Below are 22791 nucleotides of genomic sequence, written 5' to 3'. Positions count from 1 at the left end.
TGTGTCCCTGTGTGTGTGTGTGTTCCTGTGTGTGTGTGTCCCTGTGTGTGTGTGTGTGTCCCTGTGTGTGTGTGTGTGTGTGTGTTCCTGTGTGTGTGTGTGTGTGTCCCTGTGTGTGTGTGTGTGTTCCTGTGTGTGTCCCTGTGTGTGTGTGTGTGTGTGTGTGTGTTCCTGTGTGTGTGTCCCTGTGTGTGTCCCTGTGTGTGTGTGTGTGTGTTTGTGTCCCTGTGTGTCCTTTGGCCCGTCACTCCGCCTCAGGCCAATGAGAGGTGTGCGGGGGCGGGCCAAGGGACCAATCAGATTTCCCCTAGGGACACCGGACATCCAGGCAGGCAGGCAGGCAGGCAGGCAGGCAAACATACAGTGCTTTCACTAATATAGTATAAGATACTTAGTTAAGTTATGGTGGGTATGTCTTAGACATGCAAATGAGCAGTGGTTGACAAATCATCAAAAAATCTACTCGCCACACAAAAAAATCTACTCGCCACCTAGTACCAAACGTGTGCTGCTTGGGCCAATATTTACTCGCCCGGGGGTTAAATCCACTCGCCCGGGGCGAGCAAATGTATAGGTTTGTCGAACACTGCAAATGAGCATACAGTAATATTTCCATTTGATATATATATATATATATCTAGTAAGTCTGGTTCCAGCACTTTAGGAACCAGGGGTTACTGTTATGTTCAGCTGGAATGTTGCAGAGTGGTCTGTGAACTTTCCAAGTAACTCTTTGCATGTAACTGTGTTGGTTGTTGCATTTCCCAGGGGCTGGGTCATATCGCAAACCCCTGGGGGGAGGGAGACCCCTAGCTCAGCTCAGATGTGATTTCAGAGTTCTTTAGCTGAGGCACTGGGAAGAAGCTGTGAGTAACTGGGCGAAGCTGCAGAGGACACTGCAGGAAGAAAGAACAGGGGAAATCTCTTTAGCGAGGTCCCTGCAACCACGTTTATGGGTTACCCCAGTTTCCCAGTTGTGTGTGTGTTGATTTACTGTAAATAGTTGTGGATATTTCTTTTTACAATACATACATTTTATAAACTCTGGCGTTTCCGTCTGGCGAACTGATCCCTGGTGTGATAGTCCTGGTCTCCCGTGACATGCGTAATGAATAAATTGTCATTTAATAACATCTAGAAAACGCCGTGGCAGTTTCCCATCGTGTTTGCAGGCGCACGGATTCCCCAAACCTTCTGCTGCTCAGTTACCAGGGCAGTTTGGGGCATTCTGCATTACACCCGGTCAGTTAAAGGAGCAATCCAAGCGACGTGACGCAGGTTTGATACTGACCTCGGAAGGGGGTGCTGGAAGCAGTGCCGGTTGGGATGGTTGGAAATATCGAAAGGGCGGCTTTAAATCCACGGCGTTCTGTGAGCCAACAAGAAGCGGTGACCTCATCCCTTGCGGCTTCCTATTGGCCCACTTGACAAGGACATTTAAACAGCAGAGAGATACCGGCATCCTTTACGCAGGTATCTCGGGAAGCCGGGCGTCCTCGGGACCTGAAATTAACGCAGCTCAGCTCCAGCGAACCCCGGATTCAAACCTATTGGGGGGAAAAGCCATGTCGCTCGAACTGCTGCTTTAATATACTTTTGCTGAGATCGATACACAACAGACAGATGAACGAAAAATTTTAATTTATCAATTTTCTGGGGTTTTAGTACAATAGTAACAAAATACAATTAGAAACACTTCACATTTGTTACACGGTTAGGAAAAAGGAACCAGGGATCATTGTGCGGTCCAACATATATTGAATGTCCCATTCAATCATTTTCTTGCTCAACCGATTCCCAAACTAGTTATTACATTGCAACATAGTTCAGGGTATCTGTAGGTTTCCCATTGCCACGTTGCAGAGAAGTATTCTGGGCAGTGGCAAGCAAAGAAGCAACGCGTGGCACTTCTTTAGCAGTGCAAGCCGTTTATCGTGGCAGGACAAAAAAAACATTCATAGGAAGCGACAAAGTGAAATGATCAGTCAGTATACTCGTTTGCATGTCATTACCCAGAATCCCTTTCTGCATCTTAACCATATAACCTGACAATGGGGTGAATGACGCAGGCTTGGGGACCTGCGAAGTCGCGCAGACACTCATGGGTTCTCTGTTTCGGTGGAAGGGTTATTCATTACTTTTTTAACCCACCATAACCTACTTGGGACTTTGATAAAGACCTTCTGGCTCCCCCACCGTGCCAATTTTCCTGCTACCTGCTGAAAAACATCAGGCCCCCATTAATAACTCGCTGTTGTCATATTTAGGGTCCTTGTATCCATCCCAAACAGCATTGAAACCCCTTTATGTTTGTTCCTTTTCCTCTACCTCCTCTGCTAGGAGTCGGGGCCATGACTCCACTCCCTTTTCAGTCAAGTACGTCTTCATAATTAATTACAACGTTTCTCTCTCTGAAAAATAATGTAGTGCTCGGCGTTCCGGTCTTGCTGTGATCTGGAGCTCAGTGTCCTACCCAGTGTTGGGCAAATCAAACATGGCAGCCCGGGGAAAGGTATCAACTCTACATTCAATTTGGACTTACAAGATTTCGGTCACAGAAGATGTTACATGGCTAGCTGCTTTTGTTTTTTTCTTGCAACAATAACAAAAAATATGCTGATTGGTAGAAGCGCAGTTTAGTTTAACTCCGTCACAACCGGAGGCGACGCCTTGCTCCATGCTTCAGGCATCTCTGGTGTTTAGAATCTGCGCGTAGCATAGAACACGCATGCGCGCACACGTAAAGAGTGCAGATTTGTGACAGAATTCTTGACACTGAAATGCTCACAGAGGCGGCAGAACGTTGAGATTCCTCTGAGCACTCTGATTCTTTCATGAGATTTCGGCAGAAACATTTTGCACGGACTGGCACTTACTGGGCGGAGGAATCTTCACTGGGGATGAGCGTCAAATATAATTATTATTTTATTTGTTAAAACCAGGATAAATGGGCAACGTTTTTACAGCAGAGCAGACAGGAGAAGCAGAAGCCAGGATTAGGGAGAATCTCCATGCACTGCAGCCTCTCAGGGCGAGAAAGGGCTTCTCAAAGTCCAGGTGACCCTATTGCAGGGGTGGCCAACTCGACACCCCTAGGGGCAACGGGTGAGGTTTAAGGATATCCCTGCTTCAGCACAGGTGGCTCAATCAGTGGCTCAGTCACCGACTGAACCAGGGATACCCTGAAAACCTGACCTGTTAGTGGCCCTTGTGGACTGGAGTTGGCCACTCCTACCCAATTAGATAACGTGTATAATCCCCAAATAGTAACAGAATGTTCTACATGTTCCAGGATATTGGGTTATTAGGCGTTAGGACTGATCTATTAAACAAAGCTTACATTGTAAGACAGAAAAGGTAGAGGTGTCACATGGCTAAGTTCCTTCATTCTACTGCAAGTTCACCAGGCGCCTATTTATTATATAGGGACCTTAAAGCTGCAGTCCCTCGGGCCTCCCATACCGCCCCCTTTACCAGGATGGGAGCCAGGGGTCCCCACAGCTAAAACGTGTTATTCCCAGTTCCAGGGACCCCCTGGTACTTCCTGGTAAGCCCCTGCCATGTAACGAGGGCCAATGGGAAGTGTAAACAGTCACCGTCTTGCACAGCATGGCGAAGAAATCAAACGTTAAAGGTGCAACCGCATTCACCCACTTCAAAGGTATCAACAAGCCCTTCTTCCATGTTCTTCACCACACGCAACGGCAGTGCGGGTTTCCAAACAATGCAAACAAAGCATAATAATAATAATGGGGATAGTCATTGGGCTACGTAGTTTAGCTCGGGTGTTGATGAAACATGGACGTAATTCAGAGCCGGTGGCCATCTTGTTTTATCCCTGGTAATCAGACAGTTTGGTAAAATGTGAGACACACAAAAAAAAAACCATTCCCACTCACGGAACGAGCCCCACTGTAAAGAAGTGCACTGCGGGCGGGTAAAGTGAGCGAGTGCGCGGATCCTGGCGTGTTCCAGTTCTAGGATTAGAAGCACATGGCATATACTCAGCAAATAGACAGGTCAATAGTACGACGTGTGACGTACGGGCATGAACACGGGGAACACGGGGAACACTGGGGAGAAGGGCAGTTCCTAAACACGTGTACACATTATTTTTACTACCATTTTTATGATACTCATACAAAATAAAACACTTCCTAAAATAAACCTTTTACAGAGAAATGATAACGGGCCTCAGTCATGTTTCCTTATAAAGGTTAATGTCTTCGTGCAGTTTCACCATGGAGCAGCTCGTCCGTAGCGAGTGGCACTCGGCTGAATCCCACGCGTCTTCGTGGGCAGCACTGGTCCCACGGACGCCAATCCAGTCAGGATATTACCATTACAATGGCATGGGAACCCCAGAACACCCACATATCCATTGTCTGGGTCCTTGGGGGTCAGGTACCGTGGTACTAGGTAGTATATAGAGGCGATGTGTACCCCCAGAGATCTTACCCTACTGATACAAGGGTACTCTTCACCGTTCTAGTTATAGAGAAGTAAGACGGATACTGTAACCCGTTCCTGGTTTCAGGGTGTGAAGTGCATTGCTAGTCCCTCCAGCACCAAAGGGTTAAAGTAACAGTAGATCTGTTGCGAAGGTAAGTGCGTACGTCACAGAAGAGGACACTCGCTGGGGAATGAAGAGCTTGTGTAGGAGATGCTGCCCTTACACAGGTAACATGATGTGTCTTCAGGGGGGTGGAATACGCAGGGCGGGCAGTAAGAGGGGGCAGCTTTGTAAGGACCAGCTACGGTCACTGGGCTGTATCTCTGCGTGTTCTGAAACCTGTACGAGCCACAAAGACTAACAGGACAGCGGGAGGAGAAGAGGCGAATGGGAACCACAGGCAGAGGCAGCCAGAGACAGACTCACAGAGACAGCGAGGCTGATCTAGAGAGAAAGGGGCGCCAAAGGAAGAGAGGATGCAGGAAAGGACAGAGGACACCACAAACATGGAAGATGCCAATTCCTACAGGTCTGCTCACTATGAGAGAGAGAGAAGAGAGATATGGTGGAGGGAGGAGAGAGAGAGAGAGAGGAGAGAGATGGTGGAGGGAAGAGAGAGAGATAGATATGGTGGAGGGAGGAGAGAGGAGAGAGAGAGATGGTGGAGGGAAGAGAGATAGATATGGTGGAGGGAGGAGAGAGAGAGAAGAGAGAGATGGTGGAGGGAAGAGAGAGAGATAGATATGGTGGAGGGAGGAGGGAGAGATATGGTGGAGGGAGGAGAGAGAGGGAGTGAGAGAGGGCTCTAGTAGAGATTCAGTAGGCAGTCACTGTCTCTACAATTGCTTTGCTAAGAGTTCCCCGTCCCGCTGGCAGCAGAGAGTTCCCATATCGTATATCACATGCTGCAGTCTCTCGTGACAAGTCATCCCACAGAAGGCACAGTCGGTGTTTAATTCCAGTCCAGCGCAGAGAGGGTCAGGCAGCCCCCTCCCCCCGAGCAGAGAGCGCTCACCCCAGCAGCACCTTCTGCATCCTGCGGGCGGCCGCGCCGGCCTCGTCCTCAGAGTCCGACTCACTCTGGGAGGTGGAGCCGCAGGGGGAGGAGCACTCCGGCGAGCACAGGTAATGCATGAGCGGCAGCCGGTACTTCCCGCAGAAATCCACAAACTTGATCTGACGCACCCAGCAGTCAAAGTAGACACCTGCAGGGCCGGAGCAGAGCGCGGGGTGAGTGCCCGGGTACATCGCCCCCATTGTGTCCCACACATCCCATCACATTCCCTGCGACTACACAAGTATATCCCAACACCAGCCGTGACGCCCCCACACGCCTCCTCTTTGGATGAGACCGTGATATACAAGACGGCACATATACCCCGAGCGAGTAGTTTAAAATCAGAGAGTCTATAGAGGGGAACTACGTGTATCGGCATACTAAAAAGCCCTATAGCGTTCCCCGCCCTATTTGCGCAGGCTTCCCGCGCCTGATCCAGCGTCTTAAGACACCTTCGCATAATCTAGGAAACTGCAAAGAACCAATTAGGACGTGGGAAATATTTAATGGCCCACACGTGTCATGTTTGGGCAGGACCTTCACATGTCAACCCCGGCGTGGTCAGGCGCCAGCACCAGCCACTATTACCTACACAGGTTCACAGTACTCCCAAAAGTACTCTGAGCATCAATCTGTAACATCCAGATGTGGTCAGCTTCATGGTCTCCTCTGCTGCAGTATGGGATATGTTGTGATACTCGGCACTGCCATGGAGTCTCATGAGACCTCTGTGATATAATGAGAAGCTGTGTCTTCTGGGGGAACGATGTCCCATGCTACAGGGGTACAGTGAGCTCCTGTGCATACTCACACCAACATTAAATGGACCCCAATAAAATACAAAACACATATGATAGACAGTTGAAGGTCTCATCTTGGGGGGTGGGAGGGATAATACACTGGGGGACCCTCCTGGTTTCAGAATTATTATTATTTCAAAATCCTTACACCTCTCTAGTTTGACATTATTATTTACGGGGTAAAAATAACACTCCCCAATCTCCTTACCCCCACACTTCGGGTTGGGACACTTGCTGGCCAGGTCCAGGTATCTCAGCAGGTTCTCGGGGAGCTCCTGTGGGACGTAGGGGACGCCGCGGCTCTTGACAGTGCGGCCGGCCAGCTCCAGTAGGGTGGGCGGGTTGTAGGTGAGGTCGCGCACGAATCGGACCACCAGCGGGTTCCCGCGCAAGCTCAGCTCCTGCAGGTGGACCAGGCTGAGGATCTCACGGGGGAGGTAGGTCAGGAGGTTGTTGTGCAGGCTGAGGGAGCGCAGAGAGTGAACCCTAAAAACATACAGAGAAGGGAAGCGGTCAGTACAAGGCAGAGCCCTCACCTACACAACAGAACATCAAAGGATGGGCAGTTACAGTGTGGGATTCCTTACCCATGGAGACTGTGATGGCAGATACAATGAATTTGTTCAAAAAAAGGTTGGACATCTTTGTAGATAGGAAAAGTATACAGGGATATACCAAATGGGGGAGGGGGGGATGTTGGAGATTTGGGAATTTTAATGCCGATCAATAAGAAAAACAATAGTATTAGTGAAAACCCCATATGTAGAAGGAAATACTGTATCCTTGTACCATCCAGTGCTAAGGTAACCTGGCGCACATGGGACCCTCGTGTCCGAGGACCAGGCAGGAAAGGGAACAGGATAAGGGAGGGATAAGAACAGCAATGTTCCCAAACACTTCCAGGATCAACATTCAAATAACCGCTCCGCTGCCAGAGAGGCCGGCAGCGCAATGGGTGTGGCACATATCCCGCTTACACTAGAGACTGCACCTTTAACCCCTCCTCCTCCTCCCTGGGGCGGTGTCACTTACTGTGCCAGCTGCGGGGGGACGCTCTGGATTTTGTTATCACACAGGACCAGGTAACTCAGGTAAGGCAGGTTGGCGAGCTCAGGGGGGATAAAGCTGATGAAGTTACCCCCCAGGTAGAGAAATTCCAGGCTGCAATTAAAAAATAATAATCATTATCATCCACTTATCAATGTACCGTGTTCCCTAGAAAGACCCCACGCCCCTCCCCCCCATTCCACCCCTCCCCCTATCCCCCCCCCCTCCCCCCCCCCCCCCCGGTAACAGTTTCACTTGGTTTCTTCTTGTGTAAAAAATTAAAGCCGGTTCCAATTTTCTCCGGGTCGGATAATCCGATAATTCTTGTTCTTTCCCCTTAATCTCTTTAAACAGATTATGCCGGAACCAGAACATCAAAAGGAACAGTCTCTTATCACAGGGAACAGTCTCTTATCACAGGGAACAGTCTCTTATCACAGGGAACAGTCTCTTATCACAGGGAACAGTCTCTTATCACAGGAAACAGTCTCTTATCACAGGGAACAGTCTCTTATCACAGGGAACAGTCTAATCACAACAGAGATTAGGTGTGACCAACTTCAGTTCTCAAGGGCCACCCAACAGGTCAGGTTTTCAGGATATCCCTGCTTCAGCACAGGTGGCTGGATCAGTGGTTCAGTCAAAGACGGAGTCACTGATTGAGCCACCAGTGCTGAAGCAGGGACTAATTGACCCACTTATGCTGAAGCAGGGATATTTGAAAAAATGTATATATGAACAGGTATCGCAATCATACGTGTAGTTTTGCGTGCTTTATAGGAGGGGTCGTTTCAACACGTGGTTTTTCTCCTGGTACAATATCACGCCATGCCTGACCTTATCACCGATCCTAATTAGGCCCAGCAGTCTGTAGTCACATGTAATGCCAGCCCATTTTCTAGAACGGTCACATGTAATGCCAGCCCATGTTCTAGAACGGTCACATGTAATGCCAGCCCATGTTCTAGAACGGTTACATGTAATGCCAGCCCATGTTCTAGAACGGTCACATGTAATGCCAGCCCATGTTATAGAACGGTCACATGTAATGCCAGCCCATGTTCTAGAACGGTCACATGTAATGCCTGCCCATGTTATAGAACGGTCCCATGTAATGCCAGCCCATGTTATAGAACGGTCACATGTAACGCCAGCCCATGTTATAGAACGGTCACATGTAATGCCAGCCCATGTTATAGAACGGTCACATGTAATGCCAGCCCATGTTATAGAACGGTCCCATGTAATGCCAGCCCATGTTATAGAACGGTCCCATGTAATGCCCACCCATGTTATAGAACAGTCCCATGTAATGCCAGCCCATGTTATAGAACGGTCCCATGTAATGCCCACCCATGTTATAGAACAGTCCCATGTAATGCCAGCCCCTGTTATAGAATGGTCCCATGTTTCCGAGTGAATCCACTTGGGTCAGAAGCCCGGAGAATCTCGCACGCTCCTGAACGTAACGGGGTGAAGAAACCGCTCCGTGCTAATATCACTCCATGTGCCTCGTTACATTGTTACACAGGGAGCAAAGTGCATGCGAAAATCCACAGCGCTGTGTACATCATCAGTGCTATAGAAGAAACAATATTAATATAATGTCTGACTGAACCTATACTGAACTATCCCCCCCTCCAAAAAAAAAAACAAATGTGGACATACTGTACATGTGCCTAACAAGCCTCGTATGCGAATAGTGTTACTGTGACTTTTCTATATGGTGTGTGGCATTTCCAGGGCATTGCAGTATAGGCACAGCACAGAGATTATAATGCCACGGGTGCTATATAGAAATCACATGATGCCCTGGAAAAAAACATCATTCTGGATAGAAAAACATGTACAAATGGTAACAGAAGATCACACGTGTCATCAGAATAGCCGCTCAGTTGGTAGAAAAGGCGTTTATTCAGACCACCATGCACTCATATCTCGACGTTTCGGAACCTTCTTCAGGAGGTCCCCTTGGGACGTCGGGATATGTTTGCATGATGGACGGAATAAACTCCTTTTACTTCTCCGACTTGATGCCAGGATTCACTGTTGATTCTGATTCCTTTTTCTTCTAAATTCAATGTCTCGCACAATTCTTCAGGGCTCCCGGACGCAATCAGCTGCTTCTTCAGGAGCTAAGAATCCTGAAATTCATATTCTATGCTTCATAAACTAGATTGTAGATTTGGTGCACAGATTATAATGGGATGTATCACATTCTGCATCTCTGTCCCAGCTTGCACCTTGGGGAGAGTCAGTAGGAGGAGTTGGGGGAATTACATGGTGCAGAGATTATAATGAGATGTATCACATTCTGTGTCTCTGCCCCAGCTTGCACCTTGGGGAGAGTCAGTAAGAGGAGTTGGGGGGAGTTACATGGGTCACAGATTATAATGAGATGTATCACATTCTGCGTCTCTGCCCCAGCTTGCACCTTGGAGAGAGTCAGTAGGAGGAGTTGGGGGGGGGGGGGGAGTTACATGGGGCACAGATTATAATGAGATGTATCACATTCTGCGTCTCTGCCCCAGCTTGCACCTTGGAGAGAGTCAGTAGGAGGAGTTGGGGAGGAGTTACATGGGGCACAGATTATAATTAGATGTATCACATTCTGTGTGTCTGCCCCAGTTTGCACTTTGGGGAGAGTCAGTAAGAGGAGTTGGGGGGAGTTACATGGGGCACAGATTATAATGAGATGTATCACATTCTGCGTCTCTGCCCCAGCTTGCACCTTGGGGAGAGTCAGTAGGAGGAGTTGGGGGGAGTTACATGGTGCACAGATTATAATGAGATGTATCACATTCTGCGTCTCTGCCCCAGCTTGCACCTTGAGGAGAGTCAGTAGGAGGAGTTGGGGGAGTTACATGGTGCACAGATTATAATGAGATATATCACATCGTGCCCCAGCTTGCACCTTGGGGAGGGTCAGTAGGAGGAGTTGGGGTAGTTACATGGTGCACGGATTATAATGAGATGATTCACATTCTGCATCTCTGCCCCAACTTGCACCTTGGGGAGAGTCAGTAGGAGGAGTTGGGGAGGAGTTACATGATGCACAGATTATAATGAGATGTATCACATTCTGCGTCTCTGCCCCAGCTTGCACCTTGGGGAGAGTCAGTAGGAGGAGTTGGGAGGAGTTACATTGTGCACAGATTATAATGAGATGTATCACATTCTGCGTCTCTGACCCAGCTTGCACCTTGGGGAGAGTCAGTAGGAGGAGTTAGGGAGGAGTTACTTGGTGCACAGATTATAATGAGATGTATCACATTCTCCGTCTCTACCCCAGCATGCACCTTGGGGAGAGTCAGTAGGAGGAGTTGGGGGGAGTTACATGGTGCACAGATTATAATGAGATGTATCACATTCTGCGTCTCTGCCCCAGCATGCACCTTGGGGAGAGTCAGTAGGAGGAGTTGGGTGGAGTTACATGGGGCACAGATTATAATGAGATGTATCACATACTGCGTCTCTGCCCAGCTTGCACCTTGGGGAGAGTCAGTAGGAGGAGTTGCGGGAGTTACATGGTGCACAGATTATAATGAGATATATCACATCGTGCCCCAGCTTGCACTTTGGGGATAGTCAGTAGAAGGAGTTGGGGGGGAGTTACATGGTGCACAGATTATAATGAGATATAACACATTCTGCGTCTCTGCCCCAGCATGCACCTTGGGGAGAGTCAGTAGGAGGAGTTGGGGGGAGTTACATGGTGCACAGATTATAATGAGATGTATCACATTCTGTCTCTGCCCCAGCATGCACCTTGGGGAGAGTCAGTAGGAGGAGTTGGGGGGGGGAGTTACATGGGGCACAGATTATAATGAGATGTATCACATTCTGCGTATCTGCCCCAGCTTGCACCTTGGGGAGAGTCAGTAGGAGGAGTTAGGGAGGAGTTACTTGGTGCACAGATTATAATGAGATGTATCACATTCTCCGTCTCTGCCCCAGCATGCACCTTGGGGAGAGTCAGTAGGAGGAGTTGGGGGGAGTTACATGGTGCACAGATTATAATGAGATGTATCACATTCTGCGTCTCTGCCCAGCTTGCACCTTGGGGAGAGTCAGTAGGAGGAGTTGGGGGAGTTACATGGTGCACAGATTATAATGAGATATATCACATCGTGCCCCAGCTTGCACCTTGGGGAGAGTCAGTAGGAGGAGTTGGGGGAGTTACATGGTGCACAGATTATAATGAGATGTATCACATTCTGCGTCTCTGTCCCAGCTTGCACCTTGGGGAGAGTCAGTAGGAGGAGTTGGTGGAGTTACATGGTGCACAGATTATAATGAGATGTATCACATTCTGCGTCTCTGTCCCAGCTTGCACCTTGGGGAGAGTCAGTAGGAGGAGTTGGGGGAGTTACATGGTGCACAGATTATAATGAGATGTATCACATTCTGCGTCTCTGCCCCAGCTTGCACCTTGGGGAGAGTCAGTAGGAGGAGTTGGGGGAGTTACATGGTGCACAGATTATAATGAGATGTATCACATTCTGCGTCTCTCCCCAGCTTGCACCTTGGGGAGAGTCAGTAGGAGGAGTTGGGGGAGTTACATGGTGCACAGATTATAATGAGATGTATCACATTCTGCGTCTCTGCCCCAGCTTGCACCTTGGGGAGAGTCAGTAGGAGGAGTTGGGGGAGTTACATGGCGCACAGATTATAATGAGATGCATCACATTCTGCGTCTCTGCCCCAGCTTGCACCTTGGGGAGAGTCAGTAGGAGTTGGGGGAGTTACATGGTGCACAGATTATAATGAGATGTATCACATTCTGCGTCTATTTGCAGCAATCTTTTTCCCTAAACAGGGTTCTAGATCTCCGATTTATTTCACGGTATATATGTGGTAAATAGGTCTCGAACCCAGTCCTACGTCTGTGTGGAGAGTTTGTAAGCGTTGGAAAATGGGGTTTAACATGACACTCGCTCAGCCCCCGAATACTGCACCAGCGCCTTGTTCTAAGAATAACTTATTCCACTCCCCAGACTTCCCTTGAACTTTATACACACTTTCTCCCATCTGCACTTGGATAAACAGGGAGCGCTGTGAGGGGCCGTGTACGCCTCCCGCTTAACCCCGTAATCACCACATGAGCAGGGACTACACTGCATTACCACTGGCAAACCTCGCCAGTTCTGTTAACCCTTTCCAATGCCATTGGGGTGTCGGCGCACTAGGCAAGGGGTCGCTGGCACTTCTGGCATTGAAAAAGGCGCCAACATCCTAATTGTATTCATTTTAATGAAATATAAAAATGTAACAATTGGGATAAAATGGTGGAAATGGTGGGTACTTTTTTTTTTGTATATAATATAATTAAGTCTGGATAGAGGAAACAAAATACATGAAATATATAATTGGTAACTTGAGGACATTGATATTCTTTATATTCCTTTAAGGTGAAACATTCGTAAAAAAAATAAATATATATTGCATTCCAATATTAACCTGATTAGAAGGCATATAGGAACGTGGATGGATGTTTTGCCGTAGGAAGTGTGTGTGTGACGTCAGATACAAGGGCAGCTGTAGATTGCAACACTCACACGCGGAATCTCGACACGTCCTCACATACAAATAGAACAGATCTGTGTTCCTAGCTACGCCACGAGCAGAACGTACGACTGGTCCAAGTGTGAGGCATTACGGGGGCCATTATTTTTACACGCGTGTAACCCCTTTTTCTTTTAGGTTTTACGCAAACTTATAAATTGCGTTTTTTAAAAGATACCACGTTGTGAGCACATCCACGCGTCTCAGCCAGGTCGGCAGCCCTGCCCTTCCCCATTATCTCTTAGCATACAGTGCTTCCACTGCAGCCAGGGATTCTGGGAAATGACATGTAATGAGCACTCACAGGGTCACCTTTTGCTTCGAATGCATTGTAACACGCTGCACGGTGGGGGGTTCTGGTCACTTTTTTATCCACTATAACCAATTTCATGGAGGTTTTTAAACGATAAAATGATTTATTTTAGAAAGCTTCTACCCATTTCTACAGCATATATACACTTTAAATCTTTCTAAAATACAGGCCAAAAAAAGCTTTAAAAAGGAGCAGTCCCCCCCCCGCCCCCCCATTCCAGCCCCAGTGACCCGCTGGTTCTCAAGATACTCGCTGCTGAAGGTAGCAACAGAGAACTTCCTGGTCTTTAAATCCCCAGCATCGCATGGGCCAATCAATAGGGGGAACAGACAGTGGCAGCAGATGCGGTTGTGGCTTGCTATTGGCCTGTGTGATGTGAGCGATGCAAGGCGCCATTTTCTTTCCCCTGGTGGAGACGGGACGGTACCTGCACTACTTTCAGCAGTATTTAGAGGGTATTGGGGGGGGGGGCGGGGGGGGGTTAAAAAACATGCAAGGCTCTGTGAGATAAAGCCGAATTTCCATGTTTTCCTATTTATTTAGAGTGCCCCAGGAACATGAAGACAGAGTCACCGTGCAAGGTCACAGGAGCCGGCGAGGCGAGCTCCTCCACTCCAGAAATAACCAGGAGATTACCAGCAAACAATGGTTCCGCCGGAGGCCTCGTGGGTCGCACATGTAAAGATACAAATAACGAATCCGCCCGGCTTTAAACACCATATTGACCGTTCACCCCAAAATCACTGGGGCTAGTAACAGTAGGAACTGGAATACTTTTTATTTTTTTCAGTAGATATTCGGATGTGTTTAACAACTTTTGGAGGTGGCAAAAAGTAGATGTAATAACGGTGGCGGGATTTTAAATTCGCAGTGATCTGGGCTGAACAGGACAGGCTCAGGAAATCTGAAGGAGGATATGTATAACCCTGAAGTCCCTTTGGGGACTGAAACGTCGGGCTCCTGGGTTATGGGTCAATAATCACCCTCTATTTTGCACTAAATTTGGCTGGTGTGGATAATTAGACCCTTTAAAAAAAAAAAATTCAAACACACACACACACACACACACACAAAATCAGCAAGTATTTTTCCTTTCAAAATAAATATTCATGTAAATCCAATTTCTTAGGGGGGCGGAGGGTTTGAATTCAAACTCGACTACTTTTGGGACTTGAAAGGTTGTGTTTAAATGTCCCCGTCCACATCCATCAGTGCAACTGTTACATTTGTGCAGCATGTTATCCCCAAGTAAGAAAAGAAACCTAACTATACCCATATTTTATATGGGATACTAGGATTTAGGCATTTACCATCATTTACTGAACTAAACTTGTAAAGTGACAAAAGATCTGAAATTAGGGATACATATACTTGCGGCTGGGAATGTGCACGTACAATGGCAGAGTGCTTCATTTTATTGCCCTCCCATGGTGTCGAGCCAAATGAGACTTGGGCATGAACCCACATGTGATGGAGTAAGGCGCAGTGATACTGTGTGGCAGGTAGAGATATCAGAGGATCAGTCACACAGCCCCCCCCCCCCCCCACACACACACAGCCTCGGTCAGCTATCTGCCCGGCGACCGGCCAAGAGACACAGCACGGGCCTGGGCTGCAGGAACTGTGAGCCACAGTCCCTATAAAAGCCTTCTGTCTCTCGCAGTGGGAAACCAAATGGAACTGGGAAAACGGCCATGGAATTTATAAGAGGCCCCAAACACTACCCTCTCTGTAATGCCATTGCCGCGAGGAGGACAGCAATACACCGGACGGTCTGACAGCCAAGAGAGCCCGACTCGGCAACCTCCCCTTGAAACAAATATTACCCTCGCAGCCAGAGAGAGCCACGAGGAAGGCCCCCAGGAGGGGCCCGTCTCAGCAGGTCCTACGCTACCTACTTTATACTGCGGCTCTCGTATTTATTCCACCGGGAAGAGATAAAAGAGGCAACAAAACCCATAATACAGCCAATAGCATGGGATGCGTGCCATGTATGTGGTGCCTAAGGGGTTAACATTTAGGCGCACCGTATGGAGGTACAGCGCACTTAGAACGGGTTGAAAACCAGGAGTGCCCGAGTGACTATAGAGAGAGAAAAGTAAATCTCAAAAAAAGTGCAACAAAAATATATACTTCCCCGCACGCTACAGCAGCAAAGGGTCACACCGCCAGCTCTCTCCTGGGGAGGAAATCTCAATACACTACCCTTCTTCACACGCGTGTTCCCGGACCTGCTGGGTTAATACAGGTGGGATGGGCGAGCTGAGACATATTTAGCCAGCTCAAACCTCGGACCCTCAGTATTATATATTTCTTTGTGGCGATCGGGGCGTCAGTGGGAAAGTGACCGGGTAACATTACGATAAACCCGGCACGCAACCCAGGCGGTTGGCTGTATTATGGTTTTGTTTCCTCTCCTCTCTTTGCAGTGGAAGAAATACGAAAGACTGCATAAACTAGGTAGTGTGGGACCTGCGGAGATGGGGTCACCGGGACATGGTCCCGGGCTTGAAATGCTTTGGCCAAAGGATTGAACTAAATGGCCCATACTTATGAAGAATAAAATATAGACAAACATATAGTGATGGAGTCAATAAATGGTCATATTGGATGTGCATTGGGTCTTCTTTGTTTAATGTAGGCTCGAGGGACCCTGAATCTTTCATATGAAATCTATCAGTCCCATTTCATTAGGCGTACCATGCACTGTGCAGCTTAGTGAACGAGGGCCAACTGATGGTGTTCGTGTTCACATTTGGAGATCACAGTAATACAGAAGGTGCACCAGTAGAGCAATTGCTCACATTACCTGCATCACCCATTAATAAATGCGCCGGCATTAACAAAACAAATGCCCTCTATCTCCAAGTCAGGGCAAATTACTGCTACATAAACTAGCAATTCAGCCCTCAGCAATGGAGCCAAGGCTAAGACTTCTGTCCCGGGAACTCATACCAGGCATAAAACGTAGAAGGACTTGTCAGGTCACTTTACACAAAGTTCAGCATAACTCTTGCGGTAAACTGGGGGGCATTGTGTCAACCAAGCAATATAAACCATAATACGGGTGTATAGAGAAAGGGATCACTAATAGAAAGGAGATGGGGATGGAGCTTATAACTTAGAAAGACCTCACCTACAGCGCTATGTACTTCAGAGTTCTGGGGGTGACATCTCAAGAAAGACATAAACAGAACCTGTAAAGAGCCCTGGGAATGCTTCGTGGTCTGTATACTGGAACCTTAGCAGGAAAGACTACACGGACCTCAACATGAACAACCTGGAAGAACAAAGAGGAAGGGGGAATATGACAGAACCAGAGAAGACAGGTCCATGTTGAGAAGCTGGATGCTCCATTGTATGGATTTCTTCACAGAACAAGCAGTGGATACATGGAACTGCCTCTCAGCAGAGCCAAGGAATATAAAATACAGCAGGGATAGTCACAAGGGTGTCCCAAGCACGGGAAGCCATGGATCAAGTAGCTTTACAGGAGATCGGAAAATAGACTACAGGTAGTTAGTAAGGCCAAGTGGTCCTTATCAGTCTATGTTTTGTAGAGCTCCTGTAACTCTGACACATCTTGCACTGGAAGCTGCAAAGGATTCTGGTATGGACAAGCAAATGGGCATATCAAGACCTGAATATTGTTTAGACTAAATCAGATGACCTAATAAACACCAATGGCACAAAACATCAAATTTGTATGTACAGTGACCCATTCACTGATGGACAGAACCGCACGACCCAACAGCAAAGAGTTTACCCTCTTGCTGAATACCTGGCAGCAAAGTGGTTAAAACCCCTTACTACCACAGACACTTGGCAGAAAGCCAACATTGCGCTTGCAAGGCAAGTGTTGCAGAACATACTAAGGTACATCCATGCACTTCTTCCGTCTGATAAGCAGTCACTTTATGGCTCCAATGATTATTTTATAAAGATAATGCTTCACCCTACTCATTAGTCTGAATATATAAAGGTATTAAACTCAGTGACCTGGCTGCTGTCATTCAACTGATTGCGAAACCCCTTCACAATAAAATGCAGTTTATTTTGTGCAGTGTAAACACAACATAATAATAATAATGATTATTGTTTTCTCTTGCTAGTTTTACGTAGCCCTTTACAGAGACATTTTGCAGGCACAGGTCCCTGCCCCGTGGAGCTTACAATCTATGTTTTTGGTGCCTGAAGCACAGGGAGATAAAGTGACTTGCCCAAGGTCACAAGGAGCTGACACCGGGAATTGAACCAGGTTCCCCTGCTAACTTGAGCCGCTGCTTCAGGAAATGGGTCAGGAAAGACATTAAGGGCTGTGTTTCTAAGTTGTGCTAAATCTTAGTGCCGCTTAAAACAGAACATCACATGGTCTTCGATTTTTTGCAGTCCCCATCCCCACTGCCCTATAAGTCCCATTAATAACAGGAGAGCCCGTCTCCCTCTATATATGTTTCCATGTTTGAAATGGTCAGAGGTCTCCTTTGTGGTGGAAGGTGGTCAATAGTAATACACCTGAATTAGGCTGCGTCCATAGGACTGCAGCCGTGCGGAGGCTGAGGTAAAGCGGGTGCTTTCCCTGGCCTTGGTCCGCGCGCCGTCCGGGGGCGTGTCGGGGGGGGCTGTGACGTCACGGAGCTAGTTCGTCCTCATTGGGCGAACCGCTCACGTGACCGGCCCTGCGCTCCCTTGAGCGCTTGAATTTAACATTTTGCTAAGGCTTACGCACGCTTGCGCGAGCCCCTGCTAAAGCCGCTCTCATTGCGGCTGCAGGGGCTCACTGCCGAGCAGCAGCGCGCCTCAGCACGGGTCAGCGCATAAGCGCTGACCATGCCCGAGGCCTTACGTTCTTCCGCTCACCATTGGAAATGTAAGACCAGAGGTTCCCCACCCCATCTCAGATGTATGTGTGTGAGCACATTTGGTGGAAGGTTTGGAAGGGAGTTGAGGAATTTGTTTTCAGGCTTTTTGATCATATAAGTTCGAACCACCATGAATATTGAGCTTACTAGTCCCATAGCAGAGAAGGTCAGATCGCGATGAGTGAAATGGGTAAACGGGTGGAGTCTTACTCAGCACCGTTCTATAATGTAGAGGTGGGACAAGCTACTGTAACGTACCACTCATACGGTGTGAATGTCACTTATTGGAATATAGTCTCGCTCATGTGATCATCCATTATTCTCAGACTTCTAGGTGTCTTACTCTTGCAATAATATAATAATGATATTATAGTGGGGTTTCTGTCCACATACCCATCTTAACCACCTGGATCTCTGAATCTGTGGTCGGGAGAGAGAAAGAACCCTAAAAAATGTAGCACCAGCTTAAAGCATGGTCCAAGCTAACACATTATGGCCCATATTTACTAAGCAGTCTTCTAGCACAAGACACCCAGGGCAGCCAACGGAGGAGAGAGGCACGTGGAGGATCAGGTATGCTGCCCCGGGGCTTGGCAGGGTCTAGCCAACTGCATAAAGACTTCAGTCCAGGACTGCGGGAAAGCCATCAGCGGGCCCAAAGACTCCTTAAAGCCCATTATAAAATGGATTGTAAGAGGTCTCCCAGCGCTGGAGGGGGGTCTTAAGGCAGAAGATGGCTTACCCAATATGTATTCTGTACATAGCTATAGGAGTATCATTTTCCCCCCATGTTATAGTAGGATTTCAAACTTAGAAACAGGAGGCCCTGATTGCCTCCTTTCCCAAACCCATTAACCAAAACTCAGGTCACACATTAATGAGACAATACCATTCAGATAATAAGTATATTCACAAGTATGTGGGAAAACCCTTGGTTATTTCAGATAATGGGCCATAGAGAAACTATTTCTGCCCCTATTTGATCCGACATATCCTCTACTTCCCAAATGGTTATGGTTCACTTCGCGTATCACGCGGATTTGACGCCTTTGTTGTAAACGGATTCAGGACGTTACCCAAAAGCAGTGAGATTTGAGGGCAAAGGACATTGAATAGAAGAAAATTGGCTGGAATTTAAATATTCTTATCTATGTAAGGGAAACTGTGGCTACAAATGTGAAATAGCTTTCCAGCAAGTGACACTCAAAGCAAACAGATCTTACCCCAGGGGTGGGCAACTCCAGTCCCCAAGGGCCACCAAGTCAGGTTTTCAGGATATCCTTGCTTCAGCACAGGTGGCTAAATCAGTGGCGCAGTCTTTGACCGTAGCCACTGATTCAGCCACCTGTGCTGAAGCTGGAACTGATTAAGCCACCTGTGCTGAAGCATGAATATACTGAAAATCTAACCTCGTGGTGGCCCTTGAGGACTGGCGTTGCCCACCCCTGCCTTACGGCATGGAGAACTTGAAAAGGCAACCTCAAAGTAATTGAACGCCGTTCAAGCACCTGCCCCTTATTTGTCACCGAGTTCCTACACATCAGCTCTGTCAAACTCGCCGACCTGCCAGGTGACTCAACCCAGGTGCCGAGAACCCTTCAACCATGTAGCACCTTCCAGTCAGTATCATGGAAACCAAAAGGAGATGATGGCCAGAAGCTACCACCTCTGCAGCCTGGCCCCCATGATGTGTCTAAAAGGCACTACAAACACATAGGCTCTTCTACTGTACCTGAGCATGTTCTCTATCTCAGCTGGGATGCTCTTCAGCCTGTTTCCCCCCAGGGAAAGTGTTTGGAGGGTCTGGAGCTGTAGTAGTTGACTAGGGATCTCCTCAAACCTGTTCCCACTCAGGTTCAGCACCTCCAGCTGCATGCTGCCTAGCTCCTTGGGCAGGGAGAACTCATCAAGGCGGTTGTTCTTGGCCAGCAGGGTCTTTAGCTTGGCCAGCGCCAAAATCTCCTCCCCTATGTAGGCCAGATTGTTATTGCTGATGTCCAGGAGTAGGAGGTGGGAGAAGGAGGCCACGCTGGGGGGCAGAACTACCAAGCGGTTGTGGGGCAGCAGAAGTTGGTGAATGTCCTTCTTCTGGTCCTCACTCAGCTGCTCCATGTTGAGGTTCTCCAGACCCAGGCGGGACATGTTGAGGACATTCTCCCCATCAGCTGCTTCTGGGCCCTCCATGGCAGGAAAGAAGCCCCCTCCCCAGTAACTTACTGAGAATCCCCCTTTCTGACCAATAAGACAGTGTTACTTACTAAGAAGCCCCCTCCCCAGCTAAGGTAAATAGAGAAGCCCCCTCCCAAGCTAAGGTAAAATAGAGAAGCCCCCTCCCCAAAGACAAGGGGAACTTCTAGCAAGTTGCTCCTTCACTAACAATTTTAGGGCAATTCTTACTGAGGTACCCCCCTCCCCAGCAACAACAGGGAAATTCTGGATATACTACCCCTCTCCCCCCCCAGCAAAGACAGGGCAATCTCTGGCGGAATGCCCCCTCCCCAGTAACTTTTGGTATGAAGTATGAAGTCTGTATCCCCTCTCCCCCCGCTCCCCGGCGGCCTCACGGGATCCCAGCACTCACAGTCCAGCACTATCCCAGGAATCTTATGCAACTCCCACCGAGAACTCCGCTCCCCGGCGCCCCGGAACCTGCATAACCCTGCACTGTCCCCGCAGGCTCCATGCACTTTCTGGGGACTGGTACAGGTTCCCGGGCTCTCCCCGGCGCCCCTGAACCTGAATAATAACAGCTCAATACATCATGCAGAGGGCGGGGCCTGTGCTCTGTGTGCGGCGTTCCAAGGGTAGTGTGACGTCACAGAGGGAGGCGGTGACCTGAGGTAAAAAGGTTACATTGTAGCAAGCACAGCACGCCTCGCAGGAAGCATTACTCAGCAGTAAATATAATAATAATAATAATAATAGACCACAGTGGATCAATCACAAATTGTGGTGGGTACACAATCTTGCTAGTGAAATTACCAACACCTGCATCACTCATCTTAAATGTTAGTAATACTTAAATGAAGCACCTTCTATCCTAAAGCCACTATATATGGTTTTTGTCACTCAAAACGGCTATTTATCTTCCAACAGACTTTACCGCTTCGGACTTAAAATACAGAAGGACAACAATTGGTTAATTTGTTACTCACCAATTTTGTTCTTAGAGGTCTCTTACATAGTTACATAGTTACATAGTAGATGAGGTTGAAAAAAGACATAGGTCCATCTAGTTCAACCTATGCTTTATCCTATATCTATACTTACTTATTGATCCAGAGGAAGGCAAACAAAAAAAACCCATTAAGGGGAAAAATTAATTCCTTCCTGACTCCAAGAATTGGCAATCGGATTAATTCCTGGATCAACATCCTTCCCATGTATACTTATTTGGTATATCCCTGTATACCTTTCCCATCTAAAAAGATGTCCAACCTTTTTTTGAACAAATCTATTGTATCTGCCATCACTGTTTCCATGGGTAATGAATTCCACATTTTAACTGCCCTTACTGTAAAGAACCCTTTCCTTTGTTGCTGGTGAAATTTCCTTTCCTCCAACCTTAAGGGATGGCCCCGAGTCCTTTGTACTGCCCGTGGGATGAATAGTTCTTTTGAAAGCTCCTTGTATTGTCCCCGAATATATTTGTATATAGTTATCATATCCCCTCTTAGACGCCTCTTTTCTAATGTAAATAAATCTAATTTAGCTAGCCTCTCCTCATAAGTTAGATTGTCCATCCCCTTTATTAATTTGGTGGCTCTTCTCTGCACTCTCTCTAGTTCCATAATGTCTTTTCTTAGGATTGGTGCCCAAAATTGTACTCCATATTCAAGGTGTGATCTTACTAATGCTTTGTAAAGGGGCATAATTATGTTTACTTCCCTTCCATCCATTGCCTGTTTGATGCAAGATAAGGTCTTGTTTGCCTTTGCAGCTACTGCATGACATTGGGCACTATTGCTAAGCCTGCTGTCTACAAGCACTCCTAAATCCTTCTCCATCAAGGGTTCCCCCAGTATATCTCCATTTAATTTGTAAGTCGCCTTTTTATTCTTGCATCCCAAATGCATAACCTTACATTTATCTGTATTAAACCTCATCTGCCATTTACCTGCCCACGTTTCCAGTCTCTCCAAGTCCTTCTGAAGAGAAATTACATCCTGCTCTGATTCTATTAACTTACACATTTTAGTATCATCAGCAAAGATGGAGACTTTGCTCTCGATCCCAACCTCAAGGTCATTAATAAACAAGTTAAAAAGCAGGGGTCCCAGTACCGATCCCTGAGGTACTCCACTCACGACTTTAGCCCAACCTGAAAAAGTTCCATTTATGACAACCCTCTGTTGTCTGTCCTTTAACCAGTTTTCAATCCAGGTGCATATATTATTACTGAGTCCAATTTTCTTTATTTTGTACACCAACCTCTTGTGTGAAACCGTATCAAAAGCCTTTGCAAAATCTAAGTAGACCACATCAACTGCATTACCCTGGTTTAAATTCCTACTTACCTCCTCAAAAAAACTAATAAGGTTAGTTTGGCATGAATGATCCTTCATAAATCCATGCTGACTATTACTAATAATTTTGTTTTCCATTAGGTATTCCTAAATATTATCCCGTATTAAACCTTCAAGTAGTTTCCCCACTATTGAAGTCAGGCTTACAGGTCTGTAATTCCCCGGTTG

At 47.5% G+C, this 22791-nt stretch overlaps 1 protein-coding gene across 1 annotated transcript; it reads right to left on the bottom strand.

Annotated features, from left to right (window-relative positions):
- Positions 1 to 1618: 1618 nt before the first annotated feature.
- LRRC58 (leucine rich repeat containing 58) lies at positions 1619 to 20822 on the bottom strand. The gene is made up of 4 exons (XM_075592905.1): positions 19830 to 20822; positions 7343 to 7471; positions 6519 to 6796; positions 1619 to 5658 (listed from the first exon to the last, which is right to left on the bottom strand). The coding sequence occupies exons 1-4, from the start codon at positions 20279 to 20281 to the stop codon at positions 5465 to 5467; spliced, it is 1053 nt and encodes a 350-aa protein (XP_075449020.1). The 5' UTR covers positions 20282 to 20822; the 3' UTR covers positions 1619 to 5464.
- Positions 20823 to 22791: the final 1969 nt, after the last annotated feature.

This window comes from Ascaphus truei, chromosome 3 (genome assembly GCF_040206685.1).
Source record: "Ascaphus truei isolate aAscTru1 chromosome 3, aAscTru1.hap1, whole genome shotgun sequence".
Lineage (NCBI taxonomy): Eukaryota > Metazoa > Chordata > Amphibia > Anura > Ascaphidae > Ascaphus > Ascaphus truei.
Note: the sequence above shows the minus strand (reverse complement) of the source record. Positions and strands in the feature narration are given on the sequence as shown.